This window comes from Rhinopithecus bieti, unplaced genomic scaffold, assembly GCF_001698545.2.
Source record: "Rhinopithecus bieti isolate Rb0 unplaced genomic scaffold, ASM169854v2 scaffold_20175, whole genome shotgun sequence".
In the NCBI taxonomy this organism is placed as follows: domain Eukaryota; kingdom Metazoa; phylum Chordata; class Mammalia; order Primates; family Cercopithecidae; genus Rhinopithecus; species Rhinopithecus bieti.
In genome coordinates this window covers 1,691,506-1,709,999 of record NW_016809984.1, presented here as the reverse complement: position 1 = coordinate 1,709,999, position 18,494 = coordinate 1,691,506, and the positions used below count along the sequence as shown (strand labels likewise).

Below are 18,494 nucleotides of genomic sequence, written 5' to 3'. Positions count from 1 at the left end.
TTTTTCTTTTTCTTTTTCTTTTTTTTTTTTTTTGCAGGCCAGTTTAATTCTCAAAATAAATACCACTTGAAATTGCAGAAAAGAAACATATTCTATAGGCTACTTTTTCTGGATATTTCTATGCTTCATTATAGTTCGTCTTCAGAAAGACACTGGCTTTACTTAGAAAATCATTTTTTAAAATTTTTTTATTATTATTATACTTTAAGTTCTAGGGTATGTGTGCACAATGTGCAGGTTTGTTACATATGCATACATGTGCCATGTTGGTGTGCTGCACCCGTCAACTCGTCAGCACCCATCAACTCATCATGTACATCAGTTATAACTCCCAATGCCATTCTTCCCCCCTCCCCCCAGAGCAAACACATTCAAAAGCTAGCAGAAGGCAAGAAATAACTAAGATTAGAGCAGAACTGAAGGAGATAGAGACACAAAAAACCTTCCAAAAAATCAATGGATCCAGGAGCTGGTTTTTTGAAAAGATCAACAAAATTGATAGACCGCTAGCAAGACTAATAAAGAAGAAAAGAGAGAAGAATCAAATAGATGCAATAAAAAAATGATAAAGGGGATATCACCACCAACCCCACAGAAATACAAACTACCATCAGAGAATACTATAAACACCTCTACGCAAATAAACTAGAAAACCTAGAAGAAATTGATAATTTCCTGGACACTTACACTATCCCAATGAGATCACTTGGACACGGGAAAAGGAACAAAAGCTTTTTCTAAACCAGTCAAATGAGACGAAGGAGGACTCTCATCCAGGGACAAGTAAACTCCAGAGCAGAGGGGATGCTAGATGACCAGGCTGAAATTAACAACTTTCCTTCATTCAACTGACTTGTATTTTCTTTTGTATGCAGATAATTTATTAAAGTTCAGTCTGTTCATAATGGATTCCCCTCTAGTGAGAAAATGCAAGACTTTGGTTCACTATTTTTCAAGCGACATAAAGTTCAAACAAATCACAGCCCATTAAAAGCACACTTATGAGAGGATTTCATTGATGATTTCCTTCTACACATTTCCATGTTCACTGTTTGTTGAGCCTTCCACGCGAGGATCTCTTTCTGCCAAGAAACTAACAGTGGATAAGCATCCTCAAGTTAGGGCTACTTAACTCAAGGGTTATCTACTTATTCATCAGGATAAAAAACATAAACATCCATATGTTTAGGGCAATGTTGACAAAAATCTATATACAACTGTACCTTAACCTGAGTTGCATGGTCAAGGGATCCATCTACAGTTACATCAGGCAGATCTGGCCAAACCTAGAGAAAAAGAAGGGCAATTAAAACCTTTAAAGATTATTGCATACAGACTATGAGATATTTCATGTGTTAGACTCTGATGACTTGCATCTCCATAAAACGCTTGGGAATCTTTGCCATAAATTAAACTGTAAAGGCAGAATCTACAAAATTACATTAGGTGAAAGTAGGCTGGGTCTCTTGACTCATTCCATATGTTTTCAAAATTCTATTTTTGAATTTAATAATTAACTGAATTTCTTTTAAACATATCCTCTGAACAACCAACTTTCAAGTGATTTCTCAGATCTCTGATCTCCTTGTCATAGACCTATAACAAAATTCACAGTAAGTGTGAAGTGTGACTCTAAAGAAATAAGATTGATTTCCATTCACAACCCATAAACCTCATCTCAATACTTTTAAGCACTATCATGACTTATAGGGGACTCCAAGTATATGTAGCATTAAAAAAATCCATAGCATCAACCAATTTTACCTGTAACTACCAGGACATTAACTATACACACACTGATTAATTGATTCAATCAACAGACACTTACTGAGTACTTCCTGTATGACAAGCACTCTTCCAGGACCTGTATTTACTGAGATTTAAGTAAGAAATAGTACTTTTTTCCTAAGAGTTCACAGATAGTACATAAATGCTACACTGTATGCTATACTGAAGGCAATATTACAGACAAGGGAAAATTGGGAAAACTAAAATAGTTACTAACTACTTCAAATGAGGTAAGATTTGAGTTGATCCTGAAGTGAAGATATTATGTGGGTAAGCTGAGAAAGTAATATTCAAAGTGAGCATGGGGCCAGGCGCAGTGGCTCACACCTGTAATCCCAGCAATTTGTGAGGCTGAGGCAGGTGGATCACCTGAAGTCATGAGTTCGAGACCAGCCTGGTCAACATGGCAAAACCCCATTGCTACTAAAAATACAAAACTTAATCGGGAGTGTTGGCACACACATGTAGTCCCAGCTACTCAGGAAGCTGAGGCAGGAGAATCGCTTGAACACGGGAAGGGGAGGTTGCAGTGAGCCAAGATCACGGCACTGCACTCCAGCCTAGGTAACAGAGTGAGACCCAATCTCAAAAAAAAAAAAAAGTGAGCATGGAATACACCCATAGCATAGTATAATTAAGGGGCAGAATTTGAATCTAGGCTAAAAGCTACTATCACCTGAAATCCACCTAAAATGCTATTGCTATAAATCAGACATATGAAGATGAAGACTGAAGCCATAAAGATGAATTAAAGGAAATAAGAGAAAGAGGAGAATCTATAGGATTTAACGATTCATTTAGATATGAAGGCAGATTAAGCACAATAGGTCAAAGATGAATGCATGCTTTGCATGTAGGTGGCTGAGAGACACAGATTTCAGTGTCATTCTAAAAGGGGTTCTTAATGTTTGTGAAATGACCATGTGGAATAAATAAAGAGTGGGGACATCAGAGTATTTCCAGGCAATAGACAGTGCTCAATAATAACAGAGGATAAGATTTGTAACCTTGGTCTTATTAATGCTTATTGAGCTAATCAGCATCGGACAGATTTCTACTCATTCATAATTTATTGATTGTCCAATACATTTTCCAACATGTATCGAGAGCTGTTTTATTTCAAGACATTGTGATGTTAATTAACTATAAGCACCTTCCCCAAGCCTTACCTTTCCCCAGACAATGTCACTGGTGTCAGGCCATTTGATGAACACGTTATTTTCCTGTCCTCTAATGAATGGGAGATACTGTGTCTCATTGCCAGAAATGGCTGGGTCCTGCAGTAAAAGAATTTCAAACAGCAAATGTGAGGAAAACATCTCCAAGAAAATTTCTCTCCTACTAGTTCATAGTGCAGAAGGAAATGGTGAATCGCAATACCAAAAATAAAATGAATTAAAATAAAAATCAATGATAATTTGTCTTATGTCTTACTGCATATATTACCATAGCCAATTGAAAAGAGATGGTGCCATGAGTACTCAACGTAAGATATAAAACCCTTATGCGGGGTAATCTCTTTCGAAGGGTATACGAATCTGTGTCAACAAATGAAGAAGCCTTTCTATATTACAAAAAGTTACCACCCAAAGCTATAAGTAATAAAATAAGAGGAAAGGGGACAATATGGCCAGCTAGATGCAGCTGGGAAGCACCTCTCCCACTGAGAAAAACCAAAGTATTAAGTAAACCATCACACTTCAAACAGAGCTTTTGAAAGAAAACACTGACTGTCTATAGAGAAGCAATGCAAACACTGAGGTATAAGAGGGAGAAAGTTGGAAATCCCACCCAGAGTTGCTGAGTGCCAGGACGCTCCTGGAACTGAAGGGACGCTCCCACTGCAGACATCCAGGATCCTGGCTACAACAGATGCCACAAACACCATAGACATTTGAGTTGGCAAGAGAAACTGCCTGGAGAGTAGGCAGAGGCAGAGTTCAAGCCTGTGCAGAGACCAGACAGGGCATTTGCAGCAAAACACAACCATGGGAACCCATCTGCAAAGGTTCTCGATCTTGCTCTGAATGGCTCTAGCCCCTGCTGACAGCTGAGCTGGGAGACAGCAGCGTTGTCTTTCCTACAGAACCAGGGTGCATGTGATCTGCATGCCACCCCTGTCTGCCAGCTCCTTCCAAGGCCACTGCTTGGCTGCTCCCAAAAGAGAATGCACACAGCACAGCCTCCACTGCCCTATCTGAGTTCTTTGCTGGTGGCCTGGAAGTACTCTGACCCCTAGCAGAGCCAGTGCTTGACCCTAGGGCCAGAAAACAAAGCTGCAGGCCCAGTCCCAACCCACCAGAGTTTAAGCACACAAATCAGGATTATCTAGCTGAGATTGGAGCAGGAATTAAAATAAATTAAAGAATGTGTAAGCAAAAACTCAGTTGTATGTAAGAAAACCCAATTTTCCCTGAAGAAGAGAAAGGGCTGGAGTCCTTTAAAATTAACTGTCTGTTTTTCTGTGGCTAGTGAGCCTTATCTCTCCTTTTCCCAGGCATTGCGAAGACCCTGTTTCTCTAGCTGTGCAGATGCAAGGTCACTAGACAGATAATCTCAAGTCGTAAAACATGTTGTTCCTTGAAAAGTAAGAAATAATGTAGTGCATGTCTTAATTGAATAACTGTCTTTGTTTCTCACTTCTGTAATATGCTTCTCCCTGCAGAGATCTCTCTCTGCCCCACAAAATGCTTAAAAGGTAGCTTGACTCTTTGTTTGGGGCTCAGTCCTTTGGATGTGAATCTGACTGGGTCAGTGCACCTAAATAATTAAATAATTCCTCCTCAACCCCTCGGTCTCTCTGATTCCTTAATTATCCCGCTGCAAGATCTGTGGCTGAGGCTTGAGCAGAGGAGAAGCCCCACTCTCAGAACACTGACGAGAGCGAGGTATGGGCTTGTGTGCTGGTGTGGGAGTTGGGCATGCCTCCCTCTGCAAGACTGGTCAGGGAAGCATGTAACCTGTTTACCAGCCACAGCCTCTGCCCAAGTGAGCTCCACAGCCCAGAACATCTAACAGACCAACAATCTGGGTGCAAAAGGCTTGGGACAAAACTAGATTGTCAGGGCAGCTACTGGGGCAGACATTGGAAGGAGACTCAGTCGGGGGAGAGCAAGCTGAGAGGTCCCCAAAGCCAGCTGCTATGCAGAAAATACTGGACCATGGCACCATATCAGCTGCACCCCTACAGCAACACTACGGTGCCTGAGGATCTTCTGCCCTTGACCCACTGCATCAACAGATCACCCCCAGACATACCCCACAACCCACTCCGACTCTGCCAAGTACAGAGGACCAACAGGGAGCTGCAGGTCTCATGGTGACCTGAACTTTGGCTCAGGCTGCCCCTAAGAGGGAAGAGCATAGCCTGTCAGTGATTCCCTTGGGGCTAAGGAAACATAGGCGTGACATCAGTGATTAGAGGGGGCTCCCTCAAGTGCCAAAAGTCGACTTGACAAGGGGGCTATCTCTGGATCCCCCATCTCCCTCACCCCATAGCACTATTGCAAATGTGCTGAAATATGAAAGAGGCCTGCAGCTGAGTAAGAGGCTATTTTCTGGCCCTTACTCTTAAATACCATCTACTGTATTGTAACCTAAATTACACCACCAAACAAAATTAGTTTAGTATACACTGCCTGTGAAACCCAATGCAGGAACTGAGCCACAGATAAAGATCTCTGAAAGAGCCCTGGGCCTCTGAGCACCCAGAAATGAAGCCAATCAACTATATTCAACATACACTGCAGTCAAACCCTCAAGGAAAATAAAGACTATAAAGGCAAAAAGCCATATCCAGAAGACAGCAACTTCAAAAAGATAAAGGAACATCTGCCCTCTCAGATGAGAAAGAATCAGCACAAGAACCCTAGCAATTCAAAAAGTCAGGGTATCTTCTGACCACCAAACAGTTTTACTAGCTCCCCAGCAACGGTTCCTAACCAGATTGAAGTGGCCTAAGTGACAGATACAGAATTCAAAACCTGGATAACAAGGACACTCAACAAGATTCAGGAGAATGTTGAAACTCAATCCAAAGAAGCCAGTAAAATGATCCAAGAGGTGAAAGATAACAGAGCCATTTTAACTGAATGGCTAAACTGAACTTCCTAAACTCAACTTCTGGAATTAAAACAAAAAATTATAACACAATTGCAAGCATTAACAACAGAATAGACCAAGCTGAGGAAAGAATCTCAGAACTCAAAGACCAGTCCCTGTAAACAACTCAGTCAGAAAAAAAAAATTTTTTTAATAATTTTTAAAAATGAACAAAACCTCTGAGAAATATATAATTATGTAAAGAGGCCAAATCTGGCCGGGCGCGGTGGCTCACGCCTGTAATCCCAGCACTTTGGGAGGCCGAGACGGGCGGATCACGAGGTCAGGAGATCGAGACCATCCTGGCTAACACGGTGAAACCCCGTCTCTACTAAAAATACAAAAAATTAGCCGGGCGAGGTGGCGGGCGCCTGTAGTCCCAGCTACTCGGGAGTTGGGAGGCTGAGGCAGGAGAATGGCGTGAACCCAGGAGGCAGAGCTTGCAGTGAGCCGAAATCCCACCACTGCACTCCAGCCTGGGCGACAGAGCGAGACTCTGTCTCTAAAAAAAAAGCGGCCAAATCTATGACTCATTCGCATTCCTAAGAGAGAAGGGGAAACAAAAAATTATTTGGAAAGCGTATTTGAAGATATCGTCCATGATAATTTCCCCAATCTTGCTAGAGAGGTCAACATGTGAATTTAAGAAATTCAGAGAATCCCTATGAAATATTATGCAAGATGATCATCCCTAAGACACACTAGGAAAGTTTATAGCCGTAAATGCCTACATCAAGAAGTTAGAAAGATCTCAAATGAACAATCCAACTTCACAACTAGAAGAACGATAAAAACAGGAACAAACTTACCCCAAAGACAGCAGAAGAAAATAAATGATCAAAAGCAAAGCAGAGTTAAACAAAATTAAGATTCAAAAATTCATACAAGAGACCAACAAAAGCAAAAGCTGCTTTTTGGAAAGGATAAACAAGATTATAGGCCACCAGCTAGATTAAGAAAAAAAGAGAGAAGATACAAATAAGTATAATCATAAATGACAAAGATGACATTACAACCAGTCCCACAGATATACAGAATATCCTTAAAGATTTTTATGAACATCTCTATGCACACAAACTAGGAAATCTAGAGGAAATGAATAAATTCCTAGAAACACACAACCTCCCAAGATTGAACCAGAAAGGAAATAAAACCATAAACAGACCAATAATAAATTCTAAAATTGTATCAGCAATAAAAAGCCCAGCAACCATAAAAAAAAAGTCCTTAACCAAATGAATCCATAGTAAAATCCTACTAAATGTACATAGAGCTGGTACCAATCCTACTGAAATTCCAAAAACTTGAGGAGGGATGCCACCTTAAGTGATTCTACAAAACCAGCATCATCCTGATACCAGTATCTGCCAGAGACAATAAAAAAAGAAAACTTCAGGCTGATATCCCTGATGAACACAGATGCAAAAATCCTCAACAAAAGATTAACAAACCAAACCCAGGAGCACATCAAAAAGTTAACTGACCATGTTCAAGTAGGCTTTTCCCCATAACCCTGGGATGCAAGGTTGGGTCAACATAGGCAAATCAATAAATGTGATTCACCATATAAACAGAATTAAAAACAAAAGCTATATGATAGCTTCAAAAGATGTAGAAAGAGCTTTTGATAAAATCCAACATTCCTTCATGATAAAACCCTCAAGAAATTAGGCATCAAAGGGAAGTACCTGAAAATAAGAGCTATCTCTGACAAACCCAGAGCCAACATCATACTGAATGGGAAAAAGCTGGAGGCATTCTTCTTGAGAACTGAACATGACAAGGATGCCCCCCTCTCATCACTCCTATTTAACATAGTACTGAAAGTCCTTGCCAGAGCAATCAGGCAAGAGAAAAAAATAAAACGCATCCACAAAGGAAAAGAAGAAGTCAAACTGTCTCTCTTCACAGATGACATCATTCCATATCTAGAAAACCCTAAACACTTTACCAACAGGCTCCTAGAACTGATAAACAGCTTCAGTAAAGTTTCAAGAAACAAAATTAATGTACAAAAATTAGTAGCATTTCTATACATCAGTAATGTTCAAGCTGAGAAATCTCAAATTAGAAATCTCAAGTTAGAAAGACCTCAAATTAATGATCCAGCTTCACACCTAGAAGAACTATAAAAACAAGAATGTTCTATAGTTCATCAAGAATGCAATCCCATTTACAACAACAACAGAAAGGATAAAATACCTAGGAATACATCTAACCAAGCAGGTGAAAGACCTTTACAAGAAGTGCAAAACACTGTTGAAGGAAATCAGAGATGACACAAACAAATGAAAAAACATTTCATGCTCACGGACTGGAAGAATTAATATCATTAAAATGGCCACACTTCCCAAAGTAATTCATAGATTCAATGCTATATCTATTAAACTACAAATGTCATTTTTTGCATAATTAGAAAAACTATTCTAACATTCACATGGAACCAAAAAAGAGCCTGAATAGCGAAAGTGATTCTAAGCAAGAAGAACAAAGCTAGAGATATCACATTATCCAACCTCAAAGTATACTATCAAACACCTACAATTATTATCTGATCTTCAGAAACATTGACAAAAATGAGTAAGAAGGAAAGAATATTTTATTAATAAATGGTGCTGGGATAACTGGCTCACCATATGCAAAAGAATGGTACTGGACTCCTACCTTTCACTATATACAAAAATTAACTCAAGATAGATTAAAGACTTAAATATAAGATCTCAAACTACAAAAATCCTAGAAGAAAATCTAGGAAATGTTCTTCTTGACATCGGCCTTGGCAAATAATTTATGGCTAAGTCCTCAAAAGCAATTGCAATGAAAACAAAAATTGACAATGGATCTAATTAAAATAAACAGCTTCTGCACAGCAAGAGAAACTGTCAACAGAGTAACGAGGTAACCTACCAAATGGGAGGAAACATTAGCAAGTTATGAATCTGACAAAGGCCTAAAATCCAGAATATATATGGAACTTAAATCAACAAGTCAAAAACAAACAATCCCATTAAAAAGTAGGCAAAGGACATGAACAGACACTTCTCAAAAGAAAACATACAAGTGGCTAACAAACATATGAAAAAATGCTAAGCATAACTAATACAGAAATGCAAATCAAACCACAATGAGATACCATCTGACTTGAGTCAGAATGGCTTTTGTTGGAAAGTCAAAAAATAGATGTTGGTGGGGCTGTGGAGAAAAGAGAACACTTCACACACTGTTGGTGGGAATGTAAATTAGTTCATCCACAGTGGAAAGCAATTTGGAGATTTCTCAAATAACTAAGAATTGATCTAACATACCACCCAGCAACCCCATTACTAGGTATATACCCTAAGGAAAATAAATTATTTGCTCAAAAAACATATGTACTTGTATGTTTATCACAGCATTATTCACAAGAGCAGAGACATGAAGTTAACCCAGGAGCCCATCAATGGTAGATTGGATAAAGAAAATATGGTGAATATATACCATGGAATAGTACACAGCCATAAAAAGAATGAAATTATGTTATTTGCAGCAGCATGGATATAGCTGTAGGCTATTATTCTATGTGAATTAATGCAGGAACAGAAATGCAAATACCACATGTTCTCACTTATAAGTGAGAGCTAAGTATTGTGTACACATGGACATAAAGGTGGGAATAAGGGACACCAGAAACTACAAGAGAGGAGAGGGAGAGAGTGGGGCAAGGGTTGATAAACTACCTGTTTGGTACTATGTTCACTACCTGGGTGATGGGTTCCATCATACTCTGATATGGTTTGGGTCTGTCCCCAGCTAAATTTCATCTTGAATTCTCATGTGTTGTAAGAGGGACCTGGTAGGAAGTAATTGAATCATGGGGACAGGTCCTTCACTGCTGTTCTCATGACAGCAAATTAGTCTCACGAGATCTGATGGTTTTAAAAAGGGGAGTTTCTTTGGGAGGCCGAGACAGGCGGATCACGAGGTCAGGAGATCGAGACCATCCTGGCTAAAGCGGTGAAATCCCGTCTCTACTAAAGAATACAAAAAACTAGCCAGGCGAGGTGGCGGGCGCCTGTAGTCCCAGCTACTCGGGAGGCTGAGGCAGGAGAATGGCGTAAACCCAGGAGGCGGAGCTTGCAGTGAGCTGAGATCCGGCCATTGCACTCCAGCCCCGGCGACAGAGCGAGACTCCGTCTCAAAAAATAAAAAATAAAAAGGGGAGTTTCCCTGCACAAACTCTCTTGTCTGCCACCATGAGAGACATGCCTTTCACCTTCTGCCATGATTGTGAGAACTCTCCAGCCATGTGGAACTGTGAGTCCATTAAACATCTTTCCTTTGTAAATTGCCCAGTCTCAGGTATGTCTTTACTGGCAGCATGAAAATAGACTAATACATACTCCAAACCTCAGCATTACATAATACACACTTGCAACAAACCTATATATGTATATACTGAATCTAAAATAAAAGTTAAAAAAAGTTTAACCCTGAATTATTTAAATAAACAAATAAATAAGATGTTAAAAACCCTTGTAGTAATTTAAATATGACATAAGTGATTTTTTTTCCAATGACATAGAAATCTGTTTTTACAAAGAGAGTTGAGAAGTAAAAGAATGTATTGGTGTTTCTCCATACAATTCTTGAGAAAAACTTTTGCTAGTGTTTGGAAACAACTCCTGGAGATAAACCAGGTTAATAAGACTTAATCTTCAAGCAGAGAGAGCCAATTTATTGTGTTTCCAGAGTAAAATAGCAATATTCCTCAAAAACATGAAACTTCTTTATTGCCCTCTGTGTCCCAATGTGTCTATCTAAAGTAGCTTCCTCTGTTCACTCCATCCCATATCTGCCCCAATTATTCCCTATAATATTATGCTGTTTCACAATTGTCATATAAATCACTACTGTCTGAAATTATCTTTTCAAATGTTTATTGGCTCTCTCCCTCCATTAGAATAAAAACCTTGTAAACAAAACGGCACTGTCTTGCTAATTTAGACTATGCATGCACCCTCACATATGCACACACAACTTGTAGAAGAGTGGTTTTCAAATATTGGGTTCAATAAATACATGAATTAGTAAGTGAACAAAAGTCACCAAATAATACTGTACTTTTTTGGAAGCTAGAAGGGAGAATCATTTGCAGGTAATTACCTCTGCATTTATCAAGACGCAGCTTCCTAGTAATATAATAAATTGGTATTCTGGATCTTAACTCAATTGTAAGTTTAAGAAGAAATGTCACCTGAGCCTTACCATTTCTGAGTGATGATACAACGTAAGAGATTTTTGAACCCCCTGAGGTAAAGATGAGACTAAGATACAGCTATTTTTCCTGAGACATAGCCTGAAACAGTGAGATGCCCTCTTTTTTTCTCTATCTCCAGTGCTTCAGCCCACAGTTGTTCTAACTCTACCAAGAGAACAATAATTATATTCCAGTGACAGTTACGGAAAATAAACTTTATAATATATCATATTTTAAAAGCCCCCTTTCATTTCTTTCTTTCATTTGCTTTTAAAGTAAAAATAATAATTATAGATTCACCACAAGAAGTTGCAAAACAAAAAAAAAGTACAGAGTACAGGAACATTTCTTGTACCCTTCATCCAATTTCCCACAATGGTGCTATTTTTGAACCATGAATATGGAAACATAAAGTAGGATCTAATCTGTCTCAATACCTACCAAAGTGAGAATAAATCTCATGCCATTTTTCTTCATTTGCTCAATCAGAAGACTGAGGTTTTGAAAGTTGGCACTGAGGGTGAAATCCAGCTTCCGGTTCATGTAATCGATGTCTACATGCTGGACATCCTGCAGAAAGAAGCAGCAAGGCGCTTGGAACCCTGCAGAAGGTGCGCTGCAGGTCACACTAACTGCTCTGCCAGGCCCCTGGTCCTGCTACCTGCCTGCCCCAGTCCAGGCCCCTCTTCATTCCTCATCTCATTACTTCCTTCTGCTGACTTTTCAATTACGTAGATTGAAATTGCTTTCTGATGCCTGCATGCAGTTCACCTGTGCCCATCCTTCTCCTTCTGTTTCCCCAGTTGGAACTCTATCCCCTTTCCTTTCCTCAATTCATGTCTTTCCTACTCTTCAAATCTCCAACTCAGTCTATCAAACAAAGTTCTAATTGAAATGTTCAAGGGTAGAAACTGGGACTTTCCTAGGAAACAAACAGGATTGTATATCTGGTTTTTTTCTACAGTAAATACGGCTGATTGAAAACTCTCCATAAACTAGGTACTAAAGGAACATATCTCACAATAATAAGAGCCATAGATGACAAACCTACAGCCAATATCATACTGACTGAGCAAAAGCTGAAAGCATTCCCCTTGAAAACCAGCACAAGACAAGGTTTTCTCTCTCACCATTCCTATTCAGTGTAGTACTGGAAGTTCTGACCAGGGCAATCAGGCAAAGAAATAAATAAAAGGGCCAGGCACGGTGGCTCATGCCTGTAATCCCAGCACTTTGGGAGGCCGAGGCAGGTGGATCACCTGAGGTCAGGAGTTCGAGACCAGCCTGGCCAACATGGTGAAACCCCGTCTCTACTAAAAATATAAAAAAAAATTAGCTGAGCGTGGTGGCCCGTGCCTATAGTCCCATCTACTCAGGAGGCTGAGGCAGGAGAATCACTTGAACCCAGGAGGTGGAGGTTGCAGTGAGCCGAGATCGCACCACGGCACTCCAGCCTAGGCAGCAGAGGGAGACTCTGTTTCAAAAAAGAGAGAGAGAGAGAAACAAAGGGCATTCAGATAGGAAAAGAGGAAGTCAAGCTATTCATATCCGCAGATGACATGATCCTGTATCTAGATACTAGATCTTGTCATATAGACAAGATCCTATATATAAAACTCCATCATCTCAGCCCAAAACTTTCTTAAGCTGATAAGCAACTTCAGCAAAGTCTCAGGATACAAAATCAATGTACAAAAAACTCTACCATTTCTATGCACCACCAACAGTCAAGCCTAGAGCCAAACCACAAATGAACTCCCATTCCTAATTGCCACAAATAAAATACCTAAGAATACATTTAACCAGGGAGGTGAAAGATCTCTACAAGGAGAACTACAAACCACTGTTCAAAGAAATCAGAGATGACACAAACAAATGGAAAAACGTGCTCATAGATAGGAAGAATCGGTATCGTTAAAATGACCATACTGCCCAGAGCGATTTATAGATTCAATTCTATTCCCATTAAACTACCATTGACATTCTTCACAGAACTAGAGAAAATTATTTTTAAATTCATATATGTAACCAAAAATGAGCCCGAATAGCCAAGCAAATCCTAAGCAAAAAGAACAAAGCTGGAGGCATCAGACAATCCCACTTCAAACTATGCTACAGGGCTACAGTAATCAAAACAGCATGGTACTGGTACAAGAACAGACACATAAACCAATGGCAAATAATAGAGAACCCAGAAATAAGACCATACACCTACAATTATCTGATCTTCTACAAAACTAACAAAAACAAGCAATGGGGAAAGGACTCCCTATTCAATAAATGTTGCTGGGAAAACTGGCTAGTCATATGTAGAATGGAAACTGAACCCCTTCCTTACACCAACATACAAGAACTACATTATTTTATAGCTTTCTTGAATGTCTAGATCTCTCTATGCAGTACCAATCCAGGTTTCTGCACATGAAACTTACTCAAACCATGATTATTGAATAATAACTAAAGTGGTTAATATTTAGTAAAAAAAAAAAAAAGAAAGTTGCTTCTTTTTAGCCCAAAGGGATAGTCCCCAGCATTGCCATATGACCCTAGGTGAAACTTGTTTGGTAAAACAGAGACTTGTGCATAAGCCAAAATTTGGAAAAGAATAAACTAGCATGTTATTAATGTTGATTACTTTGGTAAGGTATATCAATGGATTTTTTTCATCCTGTAATTTTTCTATTTTCTAATTTCTGTTTAATAAGTATATAGTATTACAGTATATACTAAGAAAAAAATTCAGCCTGGATGTATCAAGTTATCTTTGATAAGAACATCATAGCACTTCTAATATAAAATTAGCCACAAATTCCTGTAACTGATTACACCTCGGGCTGAGTGAGGGTTTCATACATAGGGAATCTGGGCTGCCACCATTGCATCATACAAACTGGAGATTTCAGCATCATTCTGGTATCCATAGCGACTTAGCTGGAATCCCAAGGCCCAGTATGGAATCATTGCTGGCCGACCGATCAACTAGAATAAAAAGAAAAACGCATCCAGATGGACTTGTTAGGGAAGAAAAAAGGTGGTTGACTTATACTTGAATCAACTTGAGTGTTTCTGCTAAGTACTGTCTAAGAGGCCTCACCCAAGAAAGATAAGAAAGTCCAATAAATGTGGAGCAACTATGGACATGCAGAATGATAGAAACATTGTAATTGGAGTTTTTTTATATTCCAGAGTTTTCATTCTAGGAAACCTGAGATTTGCTGGTTATTACTGATTAGCAATTCTTAGATAGGCTGTTTAGCAAGTGAGGGACACATGGGATATTAATATGGCTTTATAGAACCATAATACTAAAATATGATTTCAGCAAAGGCAGTAATAATCTAGTAGTGACACTCAAGGATCAAAAGAAAAAACTGCCTTATCTCAGTACTAATAATGTGGTAATAGCATTTGACAATATATTGATGGACAGAATGGCTTCTAACCTCGGTGTATTGCTGAGTTACAAGTTCAGGGGTTGGCCCCAAAACAATGTAGAAGTCCAAAATCCCTCCAGTGGTGCGGTATGTCAGGGCAGGAGTGGGCTGTAACGTCACATCTGTAAGAAAAACAACATACATGAGGCACATCCTTGGAGGAGTAAATCACCCAGATAGAAAACCTGCTCTAAAATTTGCTTTCTTCACACTCTCTGATACCTGCCTTCTCTAGAAAGTCTTCTCTCATTCATTAGAATCAGAGGTGTATTTGCAGGTACCCCAAATGTAATATGCAACCTCAACTACTTTTATCACTCTGTGAATAGGAGCCAAAGTTTCACAGTAAAATAGGCTATGCCAGAGTAGGAGCCATAATTGATCAAAATTCCACACTTAACACCTGATCCAGAGTTCTTAATAAATCTTGAATAAATAGATGAATAAATGGAAAGTCAGTTTATTTATTCCATTTCTCTTGCTCCCTGAATGCCTCTATTTCTATTGATAATCCAGGTCAAAGTAGAGTGGTTACAGCTGTTTCTGGTGGTGCACGGGAGCTGTGCCTCTGCCTTACCCATAGCATTGCTATTTAGCAGGAGCACTCCATGGGCACTACCATCCTCCTCCAGTGCCATGTAGTAAGGGTGGACACCATAGGAATTCTTCTTGTACTGGGAGTAATTAGGGTAATAAACAAAAAGAAAGTTCAAGATATTGTTTTCATACCATAACCCAAACAGCAAACTCTTACTCATCATTAAAGATTCAGCTCAATGTCATGTCCTTTGTTGGACCTTCCTTGACCCTCCCTTCTACTCCAAGTTAAAAGCTGTGTCTTCCCCACTTCATGCCTTCCTCATTTATTATTATTTAATTCAATGATACATTATTACATAATCCAGTGATTCCACTGTGCTATCACTATTTCTACTTCTATTTCTCTCACTAGCCTATAAGCCTCTGGAGAGCAAAGAGAGTGTCTTATTAAATCTGTAGCTAAGCACTTAGCAATGTGCCTGACACATAGAATACATTAAGTAAAAGTTTGTGAGATAAATAAAATTCATAATTGACAGAGGGAAATATATATATATATATATATATATGCCTTTTCGGGACAAAAGAATGTGACATGTAGCCTATTACAACTGAGAGCAGAATATAAGAAGTTGATGAGCAAGGTATCAGATATAAGCGTTAGGATTAAAAGAGATTTACATTGAGAGACACTGATTGCTAAACTTATTCCATTGTCCCTACCGCAGGTGGCTCATCGCGAGCAAACATTCCCCATGTGTTCCAGTTCATGTTTCGTCTGAAAGTCGTGTGCTCAGTTTCCCCAAAACCATAGATGTACTGAGAGGGCAGACGCGTAGAAATGGAGAGAAACATGTCATTGAAGGTGAAGCCAGGGAGTTGAGAATCCCAACTGCAACACAAAAGCAGACCACGCTGAGCTGGAGACCACTGGCCAGAGCTACTTGGAATGTGTTTGGAATGTCTAGTTGATTCCAAAACCTCCTTAATTATTGCAGGTTCAAATACTGTGACATGACCCAGAGGTCATAACAATGGCCCTGACTCAGGACCAAAGTTCCATGTTCACATTTCTGTTCTGTGGTTTGTCAGACTGAGATCTCCTTTTCTGGATCCTTGAGGGCAAGGGCCGTGACTCATTCTTCTATTTATTTCAAGTTCTCGGTGCCTGGCTTATCAGCTTGAGTAAATATATAAATAAACAAATAGGGTTTAAGCAAACTTTGCAATAGAAAAATGTGAAACTCTTAGAAGAACTTCTCTTGAGTTGGTCAAAGGACTTCTTACCAAAGAGGGCAACAGAGAGGAAATCACTCGCATAGCCAAAGAGAAAAGACATACACAGGAAGGCAAAGGTGCACACACAGGTGACAACTTCTACTGGGACAGGGAACCTCGCCCCAGGCAAAATCCAGACCTTCACTTCATTCTATTCAGCAGCAGGACAAGAGATGGGAGATGACAATTCCTTTTATGCTTAACATTGTGAAAAGGCTTGAAGGCTTCTGTGTCCACAGAAGCAAATATTACAAGAAGTTATTTCTTTCTCCTTTTTAACATTTGCCCCTCTCTCCCGCCTCTTATTATTTCTTAATGAGACATAATATGAAACTCATTTGTATCTTAGGTTATCTGCTGTACTTATTAAATAGAGTTTTCTGTTCTACTTAAGAACAAGTAGAACATGTATTTTTCTTTCTCCGAAATCAAACAATACTTCATTTCTTTAAACTTTGATTATTTTTGTTAACAACTAACCAAAAACAAATTACCCATTAAAGCATGGGAGAAATAGATATACTCTAACAAATGTACACATATTTCCACAGGGTCTCTGAGATTAATATTTCACTTGAATTAATTGTAACTACTGTAATTAAATCTAGAACTACTCTAATAAGAACCAAATAAATAGTGCTTACATCACAGTGCTGGAGTTTTTGCGTTGGATCTGGATTCCAAAAGGATTGTTCTGAATCCTGACATCATACAGACAGTTTTCAGGGTCACCAACTGGTTGGGGAGGAGTGTTCAGTGGTACTGGAACCTCGTACCTTTTATTAGTGGGGTCATAGATCTGGCAAGAAGAGAGAAGAAAACTTTCTGGTAGGGTCTCAGACCTAAAACCCCTCATGCCACCCCGTATAATTCAGTTTCCACGTTTTTGACCAGTTTGCACTGTATCAGCAGGCATCAAACATCCCCAAGCAAATGGATGTGAGGCCTGCCTGCCCACTGTGCCCCATACAGATGCTGAAGTTCAAAAATGCCTCAGTAAAACCCATTCAAAGCCAAGGAGGGCTCTTCCTCTAAAGAACTTGTGGTAGAAGGGGATAGAATTTCATGAATAGAATGTGTGTGTATATGTTTGTAAGTGTGTGGCATGCAGACATGTATGTGCATAGAACTGTGTAAATTTGTATGTGTGTATGCATGTTAGGAATTAGAGAATTGAGTTTTCATGTGGACTCTGAGATCTCCTTACTGTTTGAGCTTCCAGATGTTGCACAGCTTTCCCATTCCTAAAGTTTCTTTTCGGTATCCACCCCTTGTTCCTACTTACCTAACAGGAGTGACATGTGGGAAGAATAAAAGGAATGAAAAATGTTATGCAAGGACAAGGAGTATCACCATTATGAGTGACTATCCTCTTCCTCATATTATTAGCCCCACATTTGTGCTTAGGTGAAGGTTTTCTTTTTTCTTTCTTTCTTTCTTTTTATTATTATTATTTTTAGATGGATTCTCACTCTGTCGCCAGGCTGGAGTGCAGTGGTGCGATCTTGGCTCACTGCAATCTCCACCTCCTGGGTTCAAGTGATTCCCCTGCTTCAGCCTCCTGAGTAGCTAGAACTACAGGCATGCACCACCACACCTGGCTAATTTTTTGTATTTTAGTAGAGACAGGGTTTCTCCATGTTGGCCAGGATGGTCTTGATCTACTGACCTCATGATCACACACAGGTGGATCACACATGCACATTGGTTAAATAAAATATTATTAAAATTAATTTCACTTTTCAAATATGCATTTAAAAATGTGTCTACTGGAAAATATGTGTGGTTCACACTGTATTTCCAGTAGACATATTTTTTAAGTGCGCATAGCAGTAGGTCTCAAAGTTTGGTCTCTTGACCTGCAGCACCAGCCTCACCTGGGAGCTTTTTAGAAATACAGATTCTCGAGGCCAGGCGTGGTGGCTCACACCTGTAATCCTGGCACTTTGGGAGGCCAAGGCGGGTGGATCACCTGAGGTCAGGAGTTCGAGACCAGCCTGGCCAACATGGTGAAACCCCATCTCTACTAAAAATACAAAAAATTAGCTGGGCGTGGATGCAGGTACCTGTAATCCCAGCTACTCGGAAGGCTGAAGCAGGAGAATCGCTTGAATCTG

At 39.5% G+C, this 18,494-nt stretch overlaps 1 protein-coding gene across 1 annotated transcript in view; it reads right to left on the bottom strand.

The window, feature by feature from the left end:
- MGAM2 (maltase-glucoamylase 2 (putative)) overlaps positions 1 to 18,494 on the bottom strand; it is a 107,540-nt gene that overhangs the window by 32,796 nt on the left and 56,250 nt on the right. The window contains exons 27-34 of the mRNA XM_017891086.1: positions 17,022 to 17,176; positions 15,823 to 15,991; positions 15,137 to 15,233; positions 14,569 to 14,681; positions 13,979 to 14,104; positions 11,567 to 11,695; positions 2,958 to 3,065; positions 1,224 to 1,286 (exon numbers count right to left, since the gene is read on the bottom strand). Coding sequence (XP_017746575.1) covers positions 1,224 to 1,286; positions 2,958 to 3,065; positions 11,567 to 11,695; positions 13,979 to 14,104; positions 14,569 to 14,681; positions 15,137 to 15,233; positions 15,823 to 15,991; positions 17,022 to 17,176 — 960 coding nt within the window. The remainder of the gene's footprint in view (positions 1 to 1,223; positions 1,287 to 2,957; positions 3,066 to 11,566; positions 11,696 to 13,978; positions 14,105 to 14,568; positions 14,682 to 15,136; positions 15,234 to 15,822; positions 15,992 to 17,021; positions 17,177 to 18,494) is intronic.